Raw genomic sequence first — 20177 nt, 5'->3', positions numbered from 1 at the left:
TATATACATATACACCCATAAGCAAAATCAAAACACTCCAACAAAAATAAAGTACAATAGATTGACCCAGCAAACAAAGGCAACCAAAAAGTTTATCTATACCAGAACAAAATTAATTAAAGCATAAACTGATAAACAAACCTAGAGCAAGGTGCCAATTGAGGGAAAAAAGCAATGAAAATAAAACTATAGAGAGGAAAGAAAAGAAAGAAAGAATAGACATGCAAATTTAAATAGAGGTAGATAAAGAAGATGTATATACATTAAAGATTAACTGCAAGGAGAATAGAACAGTAGAAAAAGCAAACAAAGGAATAAATGTAGAAAAAAATAATAATAGGTTTAAAAAATTAAAATTGCCAAAAGAGAAAAGAAAAAAAGGGGGGGGGGGGAAGCTCCACGGAACTACAAAAGCCCAACGTAGCGTCAGAGGTTTATCACAGCAATAAAAAAAAAATGTGATTGAGGGGAAAAAAAAACTCAAAAACTTATAGTGCCAGTAAAATTGGCACCTACAACAGAGGTGGGAAATAAGGGGAGGGGAGGAAAAAAATCCAAAAGAATCTACAGAGCCAGTGAAAACATAAGAATAATAAATGTTTTTCTTGAGTCACTGTTGTCAGAATCCTTTCCCTCGGGAGTCACAGTCCACCTCACCTCCCTAGGATGCCCTCCAACACTGTGCTGACCTGTGGACATGCTCTGGGGGAAGCTCAGATTCAAATTAGGTCCTCCTCCTCTGTGTTCTTGCCTCCAATGCCCACAGCTATCAGAACTAGTGCATTTTCTTTTGTGGGAGCTCTCAATGACCTTTATATATTCCACAGACATGGAGTCTGCCTAGTTGATTATGTGGATTTAATCTGCAGCTTGTACAGCTGGTGGGAGGGTTTTGGGTCTTTTTCCTTAAACACATTGCCCCTGGGTTTCAATTGTGGGTTTATTTCCACCTCTGCATGTGGGTCGTCCACTGGGGTTTGCTCCTGAGGCTGCCCTGGAGGACTTGGGTTTGCCCTTATGAGGGCCAGGTGTGGAGGTGGTGCAACTGCTTGGGTTGCAGAGGTTCTGGCAGCACCAGGTACCCAGGGGAGTTGGCTGCTGGGACAACAGGAAATATAGTGCTCTAGAAGGGTATGGCAACCAGTATTGGCCAACAGGCTCCAGTATTCTTGCCTGGAGAACCCTCCTCCTTGACAGAGAAGCCTGGCAGGCCATAGTCCACAGGGTCGCAAAGAACTGGACACTACCAAAGAGACCCTGCACACATAGACACAAGGCTTTTTTTGGCTGCGGCAGCTCTGCCCCAGTGAGAGTTGAGGGTGAAGTTGGCACAGCTGTTTGGCTTGCAGGGACCCTGGTGGCGCCAAGTGTGAAGGGACATGGACTGCCTCCACCACAGGAGTTATGGCCCTATCGAGTCTTTTCTCGAGGCTCTTGTAGCTGGCTATCTGAAGGCCTCTTGGGCCAGCTTTCTCCATCGTTCCACCTGTTCAGGCACTTAGAGGGCTCCCTTTCCTGGGGTCCTTTTCTGTTGTTTGGTCAGGCACTTAAAGGGGCACCTGGGTGAGGTCCTACTCTGTAGTTTAGTGCATCAGGGGTTTGACGGGCCAGTCTCTCTGCTGTTCAGCTACCAATGTATTTTTTTTCCATTTATTTTTATTAGTTGGAGGCTAATTACTTTACAATATTGTAGTGTTTTTTGTCATGCATTGACATGAATCAGCCATGGATTTACATGTGTTCCCCATCCCAATCCCCCCTTCCACCTCCCTCCCCATCCCACCCCTCTGGGTCTTCCCAGTGCACCAGCCCCGAGTGCTTGTCTCATGCATCCAACCTGGGCTGGTGATCTGTTTCACCCTTGATAATATACATGTTTCGATGCTGTTCTCTCAAAACATCCCACCCTGGCCTTCTCCCACAGGGTCCAAAAGTCTGTTCTGTACATCTGTGTCTCTTTTTCTGTTTTCCATATAGGGTTATCGTTACCATCTTTTAAAATTCCATATATATGCATTAGTATCCTGTATTGGTCTTTATCTTTCTGGCTTACTTCACTCTGTATAATGGGCTCCAGTTTCATCCATCTCATTAGAACTGATTCAAATGAATTCTTTTTAATGGCTTAGTAATATTCCATAGTGTATATGTACGACAGCTTCCTTATCCATTCGTCTGCTGATGGGAATCTAGGTTGTTTCCATGTCCTGGCTATTATAAACAGTGCTGTAATGAACATTGGGGTGCACGTGTCTCTTTCAGATCTGGTTTCCTCGGTGTGTATGCCCAGAAGTGGGACTGCTGGGTCCTGGACATACACACCGAGGAGATCAGCTACCAATGTATTGTGCATGGTTCTATATATTTTTTTCCTCTGGTCAGATACTCCTGTCCGCTCTCAGCTGATGTTCTGCATGCACTTCTATGTCTGAAGTGGAGAGATAGGTACTTATGTATCAGTGGAGAGATATGTACTCCCCCTCCACCTACTCCTCTGCCATCTTATTCTCCCCGCAGGCAATTACTTTTCAGCACAGAGCGAGCAGCTTAAAATGAAACATGAAACATCCTCTGGCCATTGGTGGCATTTAATACATAGCCTTCCCGCAGACTGTCAGCCTCCTTTTTTTTTTTTAATATGACAGAGGAGCCTGGTGGGTTAAAGTCCATGGGGTTGCAAAGCACGGGACATGATTGAGTGATTTCATTAATTGATGTATTTATTTATTTGGATGTGCCAGGTCTTCACTGAGCCATGTGAACTCTTAGTTATGGGGTCTAGCTCCCTGACCAGGGATTGAACTGGGCCCCCTAAACTGATAGCACAAAGTCTTAGCCACCAAACCACCAGGGAAGTTCCTCCTTTGTTTTTTTTCCTACTTTTTCAAATTTATTTCAACAATATATCAAAAATATTTGGAAATTCCCATTTGCCTAATGAGACAATAGAGATCTTTTGAAGAGGAAGAGGCAGTAAATTTACTCATATGCCTATTTGACAACATAGCAGCATAATTTCTCCAGTGAAAATGGCAAGCAGATAGGGTAATTTCCATTTTTAAAAAATACTTTTTCTCAAATGGCATATAACACACCAAATATTTTTCTTCTGTTTTACTAAAAGAATTGTCATTAGTTGTATTAACCCTATCAAAAAAGTACACTGGATGACCAAGGAAATTTATAATAGAGAAAAATCTAAGACACAATATTCACTTTCAAACCTAATATTCCTTGTACATCAGTATCTTGACTGTTCCTTCTCACCACTTAGACTGTAACATAGCACTGTGAGTTATAGCAGGCCATTGATTTTTATATTGGGTTTCCCTGGTGGCTCAGATGGTAAAGCATCTGCCTGCAACACAGGAGATCTTGGTTCCATCCCTGGGTCGGAAAGATCCCCTGGAGAAGGAAATGGCAAACTGTTCTAGTACTCTTGCCTGGAAAAATGCCATGGATGGAAGAACCTGGTGGGCTACAGTTCAAGGGCTTGCAAAGAGTCAGACATGACTGAGCAACTTCATTGATTTTTTTTAACTTCATTGATTTTTGTTCTCCTCTTTAGGATCCAGTCCTCTCTTAGATGGGTGACCACCATGTTTACCATAGCCACTGGCAAAACAATTATCAAATACATGTCTGAAAGGGAAGTTTCATTGATAGACAGGTTTTATTTACCAGGTTGACCTAAGATGGTCTTAGAATTATAGCCTTCAATATGATTAAGCAAAATTGCAATTCATATATTGTTATCACCATGCAAAATATTTATTATGTTGTGCAACTACTCATTAGCATATGAAGGATTGGTGTTTATGTGTCAAGGAAGGTTTTTACATAGTAGTGAAGGATTGTTTGACCTTTGTCAATTTGTACTTAATTATCTTCTTATTTCTGTTTGACAGCTTTTACTGCTACCTGTAATATGATTTCTCTCATTGCTATAATGGAGATAAATGCCATTCCTTCATTTTTCTCATAACCATGAATGGGTTATGATATCTGTTGTAGACATCTGTTTCACCTCCACCGCCATCCCCAAAATGCTAATGAGTATACAGACCCAGAGCCAAGTTATAACCTTTGACTTTGCATCACTCTGATGTACTGTTTCATATACTTTATAGGATTGGAAAGCTTCCTCCTGAACGTGATGGCCTGTGACTAGTTTGTAGGAATCTGTCACCCTTTCACTATATGGCCATCATGAAACCCCAGCTCCCTGAACTGCTGGTTCTGGTGTCCTGGAACATCAGTGTCCTGAATTCCTTGTTAGAAAGCTTAATGGTGTTATGACTGCCATTCTGTAGAGCTGGACATTCTCACTTTTTCTATAAAATTAATCCAGTGATCCAACTTGCTTATTCTAACAACTTAATGATTTCTTGAGATATTTTGCAGCTCAACTTCTGGGTTGAGGTCTTCTGGCTGGTGTCTGACTTCTACTCTAAGACAGTCTCTTCCATTTGTGAAATCTCGCCAGCTAGCTGGTGACTCTGATGGTAAAGGATCTGCCTGCAATTCGAGAGACTCAGATTCCATCCCCAGGTTGGGAAGATTCCCCTGAAGAAGGGAATGGCTACCCACTCCAGTCTTCTTGCCTAGATAATTCCACAGACAGAGAAGCCTGGTGGGCTACAATCCATGGGATCACAGATTAGGACATGACTGAGCATCTAACACATACATACACCAGCTACCTAAAGCTGCATAACAAGCTTTCACAGATGGCATGGTTTACATAATGACTTAATTGCCAGATGAGATTTTATGTTTCAGAGTCATTCTAATCTATTCTTGGATAATTATAGTCTATAGTCAGCTGTGAGCCACTACATCATCTTTTTATAGCTCATATATAATATTTTGTGAGACTGTTGTATATACCACTGTGCTAAGTCACTTCAGTCATGTTCAACTCTTTGTGACCTCATGGACTGTAGCCTGCCAGGCTCCTCTGTCCATGAGATTCTCCAGGCAAAGACCCTGGAGTGGGTTGCCATTTCCTCCTCCAGGATATACCACTGGCTTGAGCCAAATTATGTCAGTGTACTCCACATATAGGGACTCCTCGGGTGGCACTAGTGGTAAAGAACCTGCCTGCCAGTGCAGGAGATGTAAAAGACATGGTTCCATCCCTGGGCCAGGAAGATCCCCTGGAGGAGGGCATGGCAACCCACTCTAGTATTCTTGCCTAGAGAATCCCATGGACAGAGAAGTCTGATGGGCTACAGTCCATGGGGTCGCAAAGAGTTGGACATGACTGAAGTCACTTAGGACAGCACAGCAGAGCACTCTATATACAGGCTAATCTAGTTTACAAAAAGATAAGTTTACCAAATTTGATTTGCCTTAAGTTAGTGTCACTTGCATCCACATATGACATTTTGCTTTCTACCTAGTAATATGCCTCCTTAACTCTGCTATTAAAATGTGACTCACCTACCTGATTCCAGGTCCTACCTTGAGCCATCCATCATTAGATGTTCTTTCCTTTTAATCTAGTTGATTAAAGTATAATGCAAACATATACAACACATGTGTAAAGTGTACAATTTGCTGAATTAAAGGAACCATATGAAAATTGAATACATAATGCCTAGGTTTATTTATTAATATATTATTAATAAATATTAATAAATAAGTATTAATATAATTAGAGGAGGTGCACAAAAGCTTTAATTTCATTGTTACATAATTATAAAAATAAAAGTTGAATATCCCTTAGCCTCAGGTTCTTTATTTCTGATGCTCATGTGGAACAATAAGCCTAATTCAGAAGAGTGTGATGAGGAATAAATTAAATGTGTGAAAACCGTTTTGAGTACAAGAACTATTTCATGAATTAGTAGTGTTTATGTGTATGTGTATTGATATAAGATTTTCTTATAAATAAACACACATATATGTACACGGGCTGCAAGTGGGCTAAATCCCTTCAGTCGTGTCTAGCTTTTTGCGACCCTATGGACTGTAGCCCTCCAGGCTCCTATGTCCATGGGATTCTCTAGGCAAGAATACTGGAGTGGGTTGCCATGCTTTCCTCCAAGGGGTCTTCCCAACCCATGGATCAAACCCACATCTCTTATGTGTCTTGCATTGGCAGGATTCTTTACCACTAGCGCCACCTTGGAAGCCATATATGTACACAGAGAGATTCCATAATCTCATCATTTATGTTGAAAATCTTTTATCAAAAATTGAAGAAGATAGAAATAAAAATTGTTATAGGTGAATTAACATGAAATTATTCAAGTGTAGAAAGTTAGACAAAGTCTACGGCCATACCACCCTGAACGCGCCCGATCTCGTCTGATCTCGGAGGCTAAGCAGGGTCGGGCCTGGTTAGTACTTGGATGGGAGAAAGTTAGACAAAATGTTTTGAAGTAGAATAGTTTTCCTAAATGTTAATAACAAATTATTTTTCCTACCTTAATGTTCAGACTCAAAGTCAGGACCACATTTGCATTTATAAAATGAAAAATCCTCGGTATCACATTTGCAGAATGTCCACATTAACTTTAGATTTTTTTTTTCGTCCATGTACACTGGGTTTTCAATACAAAATATTCTTACTCAGGGGAAACAAAAGGGATGAAACTGAAAAGCTTACATTTCATTTCTTCCAAAAACACTTTATTGAATAAATGTCTGTGTAATATTGTTATTGATGCTATAACAAATTAGTACACTAGGGCTTTAAAAGAAACAAATATATCTGCCTTTAGTTCTGGAAGTCAGAAGCCCAATTAGAGTGCTAAAGTCAAGATTCTGTAGGGCTGGGTTCCTTCTGGGTTTTCCAGAAGAGACTCCGTTTCCTTCCATATTCCAGTTTCTTGAGCACAAGCATTCCTTGGTTCATGGCCCATCCCCCATCTTCAAAGTCAGCAGCATATTCAAATCTCCCTCTGATTTCAACAATTCTGCTTTTTCCACATTCAGAGGGCCGTGCTGACTATTCCAGTTTGTACCTGAATAATCGTGGCCAATCTTTTATCTTTGGGCCAGCTGATTAGTAAACATATCATATCCGCTACCTTATCCTCCCTTGCTCTGAAAACACAATATTGCAAATTTCTGAGGATCAAGATGTGGGTTATGTTTTAGAGGATCTTATTGAGCCTACTGTAAAACCTTTTCAGAGATATGTTATTTAGTGATACTCAAGAGCCTTTATGATGGGAATACCAAACCACCTTATCTGCCTCCTGAGAAATCTGTATGCAGGTCAAGAAGCAACAGTTAGAACTGGACATGGAACAATGGATTGGTTCAAAATTGGGAAAGGAGTACTTCAGGGCTGTATATTGTCCCCTTGCTTATTTAACTTGTATGCAGGGTACATCATTCGAAATGCTGGGCAGGATGAAGAACAAGCTGGAATCAAGATTGCTGGGAAAAATATCAATAACCTCAGATAGGCAGATGACACCACCCTTATGGCAGAAATCGAAAAGAACTAAAGAACCTCATGATGAAAATGAAAGAGGAGAGTTTAAAAGCTGGCTTAAAACTCAACATTCAGAATACAAAGATCATGACATCCAGTCCCAACACTTCATGGCAAACAGATGGAGAAACAATGGAAACAGTGAGAGACTTTATTTTCTTGGGGCTCCAAAATCACCCCAGTTGGTGATTGCAGCCGTGAAATTAAAAGATATTTGCTCCTTGGAAGGAAAGCTTTGAGCAACCTAGACAACCTATTAAAAAGCAGAGACATTACTTTGCCAACAAAGATCCATCTAGTCAAAATTGTGGTTTTTCCAGTAGTCATGTATGGATGAGAGAGTTGGACCATAAAGAAAGCTGAGTGCAGAAGAACTGATGCTTTGGAGCTGTGGCGTTGGAGAAGACTCTTGAGAGTCCCTTGAACTGCAAGGAGATCCAGCCAGTCCATTCTAAAGGACATCAGTCCTGAATATTCCTTCGAGGGACTAATGCTGAAGCTGAAACCCCAATACTTTGGCCACCTGATGTGAAGAACTGACTCATTGGAAAAGACCTGATTCTGGGAAAGATTGAAGGCAGGAGGAGAAGGGCACAACAGAGGACGAGATGGTTGGATGGCATCACCAACTCGATGGACATGAGTTTGAGTAAACTCCGGGAGTTGGTGATAGACAGGGAGGCCTGGCGTGCTGCGATTCATGGGGTCACAAAGAGTCGGACACAACTGAGCGACTGAACTGAACTGAACTGAATAATGAGCAGTGCTGAGCATCTTTTCATGTGTTTATTGGTCATCTGTGTGCCTTCTTTGGAGAAATAACTGTTTAGGTCTTCTAATTTTTTGATTGGGTTGGTTGTTTTTCTGATATTGAGCTGCTTATGTATTTTGGAAATTAATCCTTTGTCAATTGCTTCATTTGCAATTATTTTCTCCCATTCTGAGGATTATCTTTTCATCTTGTTTAATAGTTTCTTTTGCTATGCAAAAGCTTTTAAGTTTAATTGTGTGTGTGATAAGTCACTTCAGTCATATCCTTCTCTATGTGACCCTATGGACTGCAGCCTGCCAGGTTCTTTTGTCCAAGGGATTCTCCAAGCAGGGATACTAGAGTAGGTTGCCATGACCTCCTTCAAGGGATTTTCTCGACCCAGGGATTGAACTCGAGTTTCTTACATGGCCTGCATTGGCAGGCAGTATTTTGCCACTAACACCACTTGGCTCATTTATTTATTTTTGCTTTTATTTCTATTATTCAAGGAGGTGAGTCATAGAGAATCTTGCTGCAATATATGCCAAAGAGCGTTGTGCCTGTTTTCCTCTAAAAGTTTTACAGTTTCAGATCTTAAGCCCATTTGGAGTTATTTTTGTGTATGGTGTTTTAATTGATATATAGTTGGCATACAATGTTGTTAGTTTCAGGTGTAATATATAGTGAGCTGACATTGGCCTGCATTATGAAATGACTACTAGGTTCAGTTCAATGAGCATCTGTCCCCAAAGTTATGGCAATATTAAAGACTATATTCCCTATGCTGTTTATTACATCCCTGTGGCTTACTTATTTTATAACTAGATGTTTGTATCTCTTAATCCCCACCACCTATTTTGCTCGATCATCACTCTCCCCTCCATCAAACATCCATTTGTTGTCTGTATCTATGAGTCTGCTTTTATTTATTTATTTATTTATTTATTTATTTGCTTGTATGTTTTGTGTTTTTTATTCCAAATAAAAGTGATATTCCACATACAAGTGAGTCTTTCTTCATCTGACTTTTTTCACTTAGCAAAGTACTATCTGGATCCATCATGTTGTCTCAAATAGCAAGATTTAACTTTGCTCTCATCAGGAACATAAAAACAGATTTCTCAAGCTTAACAGTGAACTCAGAGTTGGGCTAAAGTACTGTGACCTTAAGGTTTATTCTTCTGGAAGACAGGAGATATCATGGAAGGTGTAATAATCACTGCCTTAGTCCAGCTTGTAACAGTGTCTCCTAGACACAGAGAATGAGCAGGAAAATTCTCTTTTCTGTCCAGACCAGTGTCCCAGAGGGAAATCTGTTAGGTTTTGGCATAACAAAAGCGCAATGTGCTAAAGAGCAGATATAGGGAGCTATAAATATCTCCTCTGCTACATCCCTCAACCTGTGCAACCTTTGGATGAACAGGACATGGTTGTTGCTTATGTACTCATAACTCTGGCTGAGGGACCAGTGCTTGACTTCCATCCTGCTGTCTTGTCTGGAAACAGAGCTTCTATCTCCACCATCAACCATCCAAATGGAATTTGGACCTCTATGATGAGAACTTCTTCTCAGAGACTCCACCCAGGTAAGCCCAAGAGTCCAGTAAATACTGCAGAAGGTCAGAGGGAATGGCAGGCAATAACATTTACCTGAGTTCACCTGATAGGCAATCCAGACTAATCTAGGCCCAAGATCACTGTGGTCATTTGCTTGATTAATTAATCAATGCCTTATTTTGTGAAGCCACAAATAAAAAGGAATATTGAATCCAACAATGCAAGGAGCAATGCTGACTGTAAAATGACTGACGTGGAAGCCCAATTAGAAGAGGAAATGGGAAGTGTAAAGTGCTTCCAGTAAAACAGAACCTAGGTGAAAGCTCCTTTACAATTCACTTGAGTAGAGACAAAGGGTATTAGCTGTGGAGGTTTGTACAGAGGTGCAAGGTAGTTTTCTTAAAGAAGAAGCATATTTGACCTTGATAAGTAAGATCCAGACCAACAGCAGTTCATGAAACCTAAACTTCGTAGTATCTTCCCTCTCTTAGCATTCAAATGAAAAAAAATTATTCATTATGTGCAAATAGGTGTGCAAATTAGCTTTCTTTACACTGAACAAAAGTCCTGTAAATCTGAATATATTTGTTAGGTTAGTTAGTCAATTACTTCCTCTATTTAAAATTGCCTGACCAGCTCCTTTCCTTTCAAATAGTGAATTCAGCACATTTTTATTCCTGTTTTATACTGTATTCTTTCCACTAAGAATTGAAATCTTTATCATAAAGTTTGCTGTTTGCCACTTAGATATTGTATGTATGTATACAATTATTTTTGCAGAATGTCTGAAGGTTTATAATTTTTATATAGCAAAATCTGTGTCAGTCATTTATGTTCTATTTTTTAAAGGAAGGAATTGAATCTTTGCATTAAACAAAAGCAAAGATTACAGAATGTTTGTTTTTCAGCACCCTACACTCCCTGCATAGACAATACATGGAACGTTGTCACATTTCAATTTATATTTTACACATGCATGAAAGAATGTCTCATTAAAATCATGGAATTCACGACATGTTGAGGGGAAATCACTATTAGAGATGATACAGAGGATTCTCTAAAGGGGACCAAATCCATAAACAAAATATGGAAATCTTGGGAATCTTTGCCTTAAACAAAGTGAAAATGAATGGTCTTCTTACTTCATCTTACCCTGTCACTGACACTAAGATTTTTAATTCTAATAAGTTTATTAAAACATTATTACATATAACGTGCTAGTGTCTGACTCTTTGCTACCCCAGGGACTTAGCCCTCCAAGCTCTTCTGTCCATGGGATTCTCCAGGCAAGAATACTAGAGTGGGTTGCCATTTCCTTCTCTAATATGGCATCCCAAGTGATTCAGTGGTAAAGAATCTACCTGTCAAAGCAGGAGACATAGGTTCAAAGCCTGGGTAGGAAAGATAGATCCCCTGGAGGAAATGGCAACCCACTCCAGTATTCTTGCCTGGAGAATCCCATGGACAATGGAGCATGGCAGGCTACAGTCCACGGGGTCACAAAATAGAGCTGGACACAGCTTAGGAACTAAACAACAACAACATGAAATATACTGTATCCATTTAATGTGTAAAAATTAAAGAAATTAAAATGTCATTTAAAAATTAAGACTACATTCTGCCAGTTTCCATTGTATGCAACTTGAGAAAGTCTAAAACAAGTTTTACTGCTTTGTAATGAATTTGTTTTAAATATGCTTCCCTGACGTCTGTTTTCTTACTTCATAAGGTAATGTGGGATAGGAAACATAACTTCTGAGGGATGTGGTGAGAAAAAATGAAATCTGTAAAACTGTTTTTATAGCCCAAAGAAGACATTCAAAGGTATGGGGTGTGTATGTCTGTGTGTTCTTTGTATATATTTTTCTCTCAAATAAACACATCCACATACATGTATATAAATGAACACAGATTCATTTATAATCCCATGTAGTATGTTGAGGGAAACATTTAAAGAGAGTTGGATGGTAAAGAAATGAAAATAATGAGTGTTAGATTTAAGATAAAAGTCAAATATTGTAGAAATGTTGGCAAAAGACACAAAGAGAATGTGTGACTTTACTTTTGATATGAATTATCTACTTTAATGCCTCAAAGTCAGAACTACATCTATATTTAAGGAATTTGTAGTTCAGTTCATCAGAAATGGGGCAAAATATCCCTGAATTGACTTTGATTTTCTTCTTCTTTTAATGTGGGACTTCAACACAAAAGCTTGATCTAGGGGAAACTGGATGGCTAAACTGAGAAGCTTAAAATCAGTTCCCATGAGCCATATGTTATTGGATAAATGTGTATATTACATTCCATTGCAACTATAACAAATTACTATACTAGTGACTGCAGAATTAAAGCTCTGGAGAACAGAAGTTGCTCTCCCTCTCATTGGACTAAAAGCAAAGGTGTGTGAAAGCCGAGGTGCATTTGGACACTCCAGGAAAGAATGAACTGCCTTACTAGGTCACGTTCTAATGGCCTCCTGCATTCCTATGTCATAGTCCTTCCAGCATCTTCAAGCCAGCAACATGGCATCTTCAAAGCTCTCTCTGGCTAAAATTCTTCATCTCTCCTCCACATTTAGAGCACCATTGCCATTACTTACATTGTTCACTCGCTAAGTTGTATCTGACTCTTCAAGACTCCATGGACTGGAGCATGCCAGGCCTCCCTGTCCTTCACTATCTCCCAGAGTTTGTTCAAATTCATGTCCACTGAGTCAGTGACTCTATCTAACCATCTCATCCTCTGCCACCGTCTTCTCCTTTTGCCTTCAGTCTTTGCCTTTGCATACACCAACCTGGATAATCCAAGTTAATCTCAGCAGAGAATGAATGATCAGAAATTTTTTTATCTGCTACCTTTATTCCCCCTTATACAAGCTATCATATTAAAAAGTTCTTGGGATTAGAATGTGGACAGCTTTTTGAGACCATTATTCTGCCTACTACAAAGGATTTTGCTGATGTTTATAATGTGATGTCATTCAAGAGCCAGTATATGAAGTGAACACAGAATGCATTACAGCTACTGCAGTGAGTAAAATCTTTTTCTTATAAAATTATATACCAAAAAAATGATATTGGGTACAGAAGATGTAAAGTATCACCTACACCCTACTGTAATGCAGTATGTGCTAAGTTGCCTCAGTAGTCCACCAGGCTCCTCTGTTCATGGGATTCTCCAGCCAAGAATACTGGAGTGGGTTGCCATGCCTCCTCCAGGGGATTGTCAACCCAGGGATCGAATCCACATCTCTTACATCTCTTGCATTGACAGGCAGGTTCTTTACCACTGTCACCACCCGAGAAGACCATACTGCAAGACAAGACCTTAACCTTATTAAAGTGTGGCCACAGACCAGGACCTGCAGCATCACTCAGGAGCTTGTTAGAAATGCAAGTTCCTAGGGCTCACTGCAGACCTAGTGGGTCAGAATTTGTACTTGAACTAGAATCCCTGATGACCTGTATGTGCAAGGACGTAGAAGAAGTGCTGGCATAAAATGGGTTTTCTCACCTTCTCAGGGTTAACATTTGTGGCCAGATAATTATTGTGTCAAGTGCTATACTGTTTATTATGGGGTTTTAGCAGCATCCTTTAAAACACTGCCAAATATCCCAGGAACAAAATCATCCCTGATGGAAAACCACAACCCAGAGTTTGAGAACTGGAAATATCCTGATGGAATTCCATTCATGACTCCAACCTGAAATAGGCCTGCAATTTTCAGCAGAAAATTACCTACAGCAGAATGTTACATACTTCTGAATTCTATACCTGAAATGGAGGTAAGAATTATAATAGTGCTACCTCACAGAAAGAGGTTCTGTGAAAATTAAATCAGATAATCCTTCCAGTGTGCTAAGGTAGGTTATGGTGCTTGTAAATACCAAAATATACATCATAACTTACAAATATTTTAATTAGGAGCTGATCAATTCCCCTTAACTTCATAAATAAGTATGAAGTCCTATCTTCCTGACCCAGGGATCAAAGGCAGGTCTCCCTTCATCGCATGCAGATTCTTTACTGTCTGAGCCACCAGGAAAGCCCACTTAGCATACTCAACTTCCCTTCACTTCAGGAACAGGTCTGAAATTCCTAATAGAGTTAGTAAAAGTGTCAGGAAGGGAGGAAGTGCACTGCTCAATATTTCACATCAAAGGAGCAAAGTTGGTCCTCTAATAAACAGGGAAGCAATAAATTCCTAAGGGTATCTTGGGCTGTGCCCCCACCTCAAGTCAGTGCTTTGAAGAACCAAGGAACCTATGCAAGAGAATTGCCTCATTCTCACAGGGCTAATCACTTGCTCTCCTGAGAAACAGAAAATCACCAGGAAAAAAATTTTCTTTCTGTCCAGACCAAGTTCCACAGGGAAATCCAGTGTTAATAGGTTGCTATAACCCAAGGGAAATGTTTCTAATGAGCAGATTGTTGTTTAGTTGCTAAATCATGTCCAACTACTGTTAGGACTCCATGAACTGTAGCCTACCAGGCTCCTCTGTCCATGGGATTTCCCAGGCAACAATACTGGAATGGGTTGCCATTTCCTTTTCCAGGGGATGTTCCAGATCCAGGGGTCAAACCATGTCTCCTGCATGGGCAGGTGGATTTTTTACCACTGAGTCACCTGGGAAGCCCAGCGGGCAGATATTGAGCTGTAAATATCTCCTCCGCTGCGTTCCCTGAGTCTGTGTAACCTGAACATGAATGAGACACAGCTGTGATTTTGGAGTCCTATATCTGACTAAAGGATCAACGGGTGACCCCTTCCTGCTGTCTTATCTGGGGAAAGAGTTTCAGTATTCATCATCAGCCATCTGGAAAGAGAGTCAGATTTCCACACAAAAAAACTGTCTCAGAATTCCCATGCAGGTGAGTCCAAGAGCCCAAAAGACACTGATAGAAAAAGTCAGAGGAAGGAAATTCAAGATTGCTTACCTGACATCACCTGAACACCAGTTCAGCCCAGCCCAGAGCCCAGAGATCACTGTGGTTGTTGACTTGCTTGAGTAAATATCAGGGTTTCTTTATGATGCTTAAAAGAAAAGTGAACACTGAACTCAATAAGACAACGCTCAGTGATACCCGCTAAATGATAGGAATGGAAGCCCAATTATGAGAGGCCTAAAGTGCTTCCAGTAAAATTAGAACATACGTCCAAGCATCTTCCTAATTAACTGGCATAGAGAAATAGGGTATTAGTTGTGCAGTGTATAAGATAAAGTGAAGGCATTTCTTTCTAACTTTTAAGATTGGATATTTGACCATATTTTCAAATTAATGAGAAGGATCCACACCAAGGCATGCTTGCAAATACATCCTTGCAACTACAGTACACATATTTCACAGTATAGGAAATATATGTCAGAGTGTCTTCTGTGAAACATATGAAAAAAATTAAGATATAAAAAGGAGTATGCTAATGAGGTTGAAGTGAAATGTGAAAGTTGCTCGGTCATGTCTGATTCTTTGAGACTACAGTCAATGGAATTCTCCAGGTCAGAATACTGGAATGGTAACCTTTCCCTTCTCCAGAGGATCTTCCCAATCCAGGAATTGAATCAGGGTCTCCTGCATTGCAGGCAGATTCTTTACCAACTGAGCTATCATGGAAGCCTTAAAATACTGTAACACTTTGTATTTCTGTAGAAAATTTAGATTCAAGAAAACCCTTGCTACTATTTCAAAAGTTCTCACCCCAAAATATGACAGATCTTTAAGGTTTTCCAAGGTCTCTGGTAAGAAAGAGATCTCCTATGGCTTTCTTAAACTGTACACTGAGTTAGAGCAAAGATTTATATATTTGGTCACCTTTTATCTATTACTCATACATCCATGTATTACATGTCCATTTCTACATTTATCAACCTTTCAAATAATTTTTATAAATGACTTCTGTTCATTTGAATTGTGGGCATATTTTTGGCCATAATATTTTAAATTTATTTACTTAAATATGTTTACTGTCTTACTTCTGAGTTTTTTTTCCTTATTTAAGGTGCTTGTGCCCACCCTTAGCTGTTATTCAGTCACTCAGTCATGTCCTACTCTTTGCGACCCAATGGACTGCAGCACGCCAGGTTTCCCTGTCCTTCACCATCTCCCAGAGCTTGCTCAAACTCATGTCCATTGAGTCAGTGATGCCATCCAACTGTCTCATCCTCTGTCATCCCCTTCTCCTCCTGCTTTCAATCTTTCCCAGCATCAGGGTCTTTTCAAATGAGTCGTCTCTTCGCCTCAGGTGGCCAAAGTCTTGGAGCTTCAACTTCAGCATCAGTCCTTCCAATGAATATTCAGGATTGATTTCCTGAACAGTATGAAAAAGCAAAAAGTTATGCCCACACTTAGATTTTATATATTTAGATATCAAGGCATTATTCTTATGCTAAAGTTGTAATCTCTATTTTTTTGTAAAATATTAGAAATAGGAAGAAAGGCTTCATTTTTTGCACAGTTCTTCAAATAAATATGAAATAGGCACAGGGAAACCATGTTCTTCTGTCTGATTTTTAAAATTACCAATTTCATTTTATATTCATTGTATGTTTTAAACATCCTCTTTTGAAGCTTTGGTTTTTTCCCATTCTTTATTTTTCTCTTAGGCTACACATTTCATACATCTATCAAACCATAAAGATAATATTATTTTTTCTTTCTTTGGATTAATTTATTTTTTCTTTTTAATCATTTTTCTGGGCATTAAGGAATTATAAAAGAACATGATATTTCACCATAATCAAAGAAGTTTTTCTTCACTATAGTCTCTCAGAGACCACTTGCGCTTATTAGATCTTTATACCCTCTGACGTTCATTTTCTCTGTATGTGTGTGTCTGTATTTCTCTGCCTCTCCTTCTCTGTCTCTCTCTTTCTCCCTCTGTCTGTGTCTCTGCTTCTCTCTCTCTCCATATATATAAATATATATATATATATATATTTATATACCTATATGTGTGTGTGTGTGCTTAGTCACTTCAGTCGTGTCCAACTCTTTGTGACCCCATGGACTGTAGCGGACCAGACTCCTCTGTCCATGGGATTTTCCAAGCAAGAATACAGGAGTAGGTTGCCATTTCCTCCTCCAGGGAATCTTCCTGACCCAGGGCTCAAGCCCATGTCTCTTGAGTCTCCTGCATTGTCAGGCAGATTCTTTACTATTACACTGGGAAGCCCAAATATATATATACATACATATTTCTTAAAATCCAGGTTTTGAGAAAGAATATAGATTCATATACAGACACATATTCACTTTTATGTATGTTTAATACATGGCATAAAAAAGCAAAGTCAATTTCAAAGCACAAATTTATTGAACCTGGGAAGTTTGAAACTGGACATTCTGGATACCCTTTGTATATAACCTGATCTGATTAATTTGAGCTATTTTAACCTCTAACTTAATCAGGATAGTTAGGTGTGAAAAAGATATGTCAGTATCAGTCTATGAAGCCAGGATGTACTCTGTGTGTGTGTCTGTCTGTCTGTCTGTCTGTCCCTGACTTGTGGAGTGTGAGATGTCCTCAAAGCAAGGATACTGAGCTCATATATTCCAAAGTGACTCTTACACAAAGAGGCCAGAATTCAGACAAAAGAAGGGATTCATTTAAAGATACAGGTCACCTTTGCAACAATTTCATAAAGTGCTAGGGGAAAATAATGTGGACAAGGGAATCCTTATGCCTTGAAATGTTACCATCAGCTAGAAGGCCACCTTGTTTTTTTCAACATCCTCTGACTTCCTTTCTCCTCACTCTCCCTCCTCTCGATTAATCTCCCCAAATTGGCTTCCTTAAAAAAAAAAAAATGTATGTTTTGAACAAATACACTAGAGGCTTCTGCACTGAATGCATATCCTGTCTACAATGCAGTTGTACTGATATATTCATAGTTGGTTTTTTTTTTTTCCTTAAGGTCTCTAACCAAATGTAACAGTATTTTCAACTTTTTCATGAAGCCACAAAAAATAGCACACCCTCTTTGCCTTGTCCCTTAAACCTACTGTAGCCATCTGACATGCTACATATATTGCATATATTTTTTATTAGCTTATATTATTTTTTATAACTGGAATTTAAGAGCTTTTTGTTTCTCAGAACCCTGTACTTGTTGCCTTGATGGCACCTGGAACATTGCCCAAGTCAATTTATGTTCCCCAAAAGAATGAAAGAATTTCTCATGAAAACTATGGAATAGTAAAACAATTGTACTATAGCATGAATTAATTTAAAATAAAAAATTAATTTAGAAAAATTAACTTCAAAAGTTAAGAACATAAAACAGAAAAATAACTGTGGAATACATGACATCTTGAGTAAAAAGGTAAAAGCACAACAAGTTTTCCAGTTAGAGAAGGCACAGATAATTCCCTAAAGAGGATCAAATCCATGAACAAAATATTGGTAATATATCGTGACAGAAAATTATATTGTGCTTAGTCACATCCAACTTGTTTCGACTCCTTGGACTATAGCTGCCAGGCTCCTCTGTCCATGGGATTCCCAGGCAAGAATACTACAGTGGGTTGCCATGCCCTCCTCCAGGGGAACTTCCTAACCCAGGTCTCCCACATTGCAGGCAGATTCTTTGCCATCTGAGTCACCAGGGAAGTCCACAGAAAATTATAAATGGTAGCATTTCAACTGTGTGGCTAATGTCGTTTGGTGCAAAAAAAAATCACAACATTAATATTTTCCTTGTAGTCACCTCTATCACATGGCACCAGGAAACCTAACAAGAGATTCAGAATTTTTTCTTCTGGGACTTTCAGAGAAACCAGAACTGCAGCATCTCATATTTGGACTTTTCCTCTCCATGTACCTAATCACTGTGTTTGGAAACCTGCTCATAATCCTAACTGTCAGCTCAGACTCCCACCTCCACACCCCTATGTACTTCTTCCTCTCCAACCTGTCCTTTGTAGACATCTGTTTCACCTCCACCACGATCCCAAAGATGCTGTGGAACATCCAGACACAGAGCCAAGTTATAACCTATGAAGGCTGCATGACCCAGATGTTTTTTTTCATGCTATTTGCAGGGTTGGACATCTTCCTCCTGACAGTGATGGCCTATGACCGCTTTGTGGCCATCTGTCACCCCCTGCATTACACGGTCATCATGAACTTCACAATATGTGGAATTTTGGTTCTGGTTAGCTGGATCATCAGTGTCCTGGATTCCTTGTTACAAACCTTAATGGTCTTAAGGCTGTCCTTTTGCAGAGAGGTGAAAATCCCTCACTATTACTGTGAAGTCAAGTTGTTGATCCAACTTGCCTGTTCTGACAACTTTCTTAACGACATGGTGATGTACTTTGCAGCTGGACTACTGGGAGTTGGTCCCTTTGCTGGCATCCTTTACTCATATTCTAAGATAGCTTCTGCCATACATAGAATCTCATCAGCTCAGGGGAAGTATAAAGCATTTTCCACCTGTGCATCTCACCTCTCAGTTGTCTCCTTATTTTATTGCACAGGCTTAGGAGTGTACCTTAGCTCTGCCGCTACTCACACCTCACATTCAACTGCAACCATGTCAGTGATGTACATTGTGGTCACACCCATGCTGAACCCCTTCATCTACAGTCTGAGGAACAAAGACATAAAGAGGGCTCTGAACTCTTTCTTTAGAATGCCGCCTAGAAAAGGGTTACTTGTCTTCCACTGAGGAAGGGCAGATAAGGGAAAGCTTCAAAGCCTCAGAGCCAGAAATTGCAGATCTTTAATGAGATTCTTTGATCAGATTGTGAAATTCAAGCTTGCTCCTTCTATTTATTTCCTGGAATTTCCACTTATTTGACTTCAACTCCTCCCTACAATTTCTGTAACTAGCTTGATTAAGCTTGTGCACTCCCTCATATCTAAAAGATTGTCCCCTTTATGTTTTTTCCAACTCTCAAATTTATCCTCACCCTTGGATCTGAAAAATTGGGGAATTCACATTTATCATAGGATTTATCACATTTATCATAGGATTTCTTTTTTTAATTGAAGAAGAGTAGTTTACAATGTTGTTGCTTTCAGATATACAGCAAAGTGACTCAGTTATACATACACATAAATTTTTCAGGTTTTTTCCCTTGTACTTTATTACAAAATGTTGAGTATAATTCCCTGTGGTATATAGTACATCTCTATTTGTTATCTATTTTATATATAGTAGTGTGAATATGTTAATCCCTAACTCCTAAATTATTCCACCCCCTACCATTTTTCTTTGGTAATCACAAATTTGTTTTCTATCTGTGGTATATTTCTGCTAGGTTCATTTGTATCATTTTTTTAGATTCTACATATAAATGATACCATGTGATATTTTTCTTTGTCTTAGTGTGATAATCTCTAGGTCAATATATGCTACTGTGAATGTCACTATTTTATTTTTTTATGGATGAGTAATATTCCTCTATATC

The 20177-nt window shown here is 39.3% G+C and overlaps 1 protein-coding gene across 1 annotated transcript; it reads left to right on the top strand.

Annotated features, from left to right (window-relative positions):
* The first annotated feature begins 18478 nt into the window (after positions 1 to 18478).
* Positions 18479 to 19432, top strand: LOC136155518 (olfactory receptor 7A17-like). The gene has a single exon (XM_065917321.1). It carries the CDS (start codon positions 18479 to 18481, stop codon positions 19430 to 19432), a length of 954 nt encoding a protein of 317 aa, XP_065773393.1.
* The last annotated feature ends 745 nt before the right edge of the window (positions 19433 to 20177 follow it).

Source organism: Muntiacus reevesi, chromosome 1 (assembly GCF_963930625.1).
Source record: "Muntiacus reevesi chromosome 1, mMunRee1.1, whole genome shotgun sequence".
Taxonomy (NCBI): Eukaryota; Metazoa; Chordata; class Mammalia; order Artiodactyla; family Cervidae; genus Muntiacus; species Muntiacus reevesi.
Note: the sequence above shows the minus strand (reverse complement) of the source record. Positions and strands in the feature narration are given on the sequence as shown.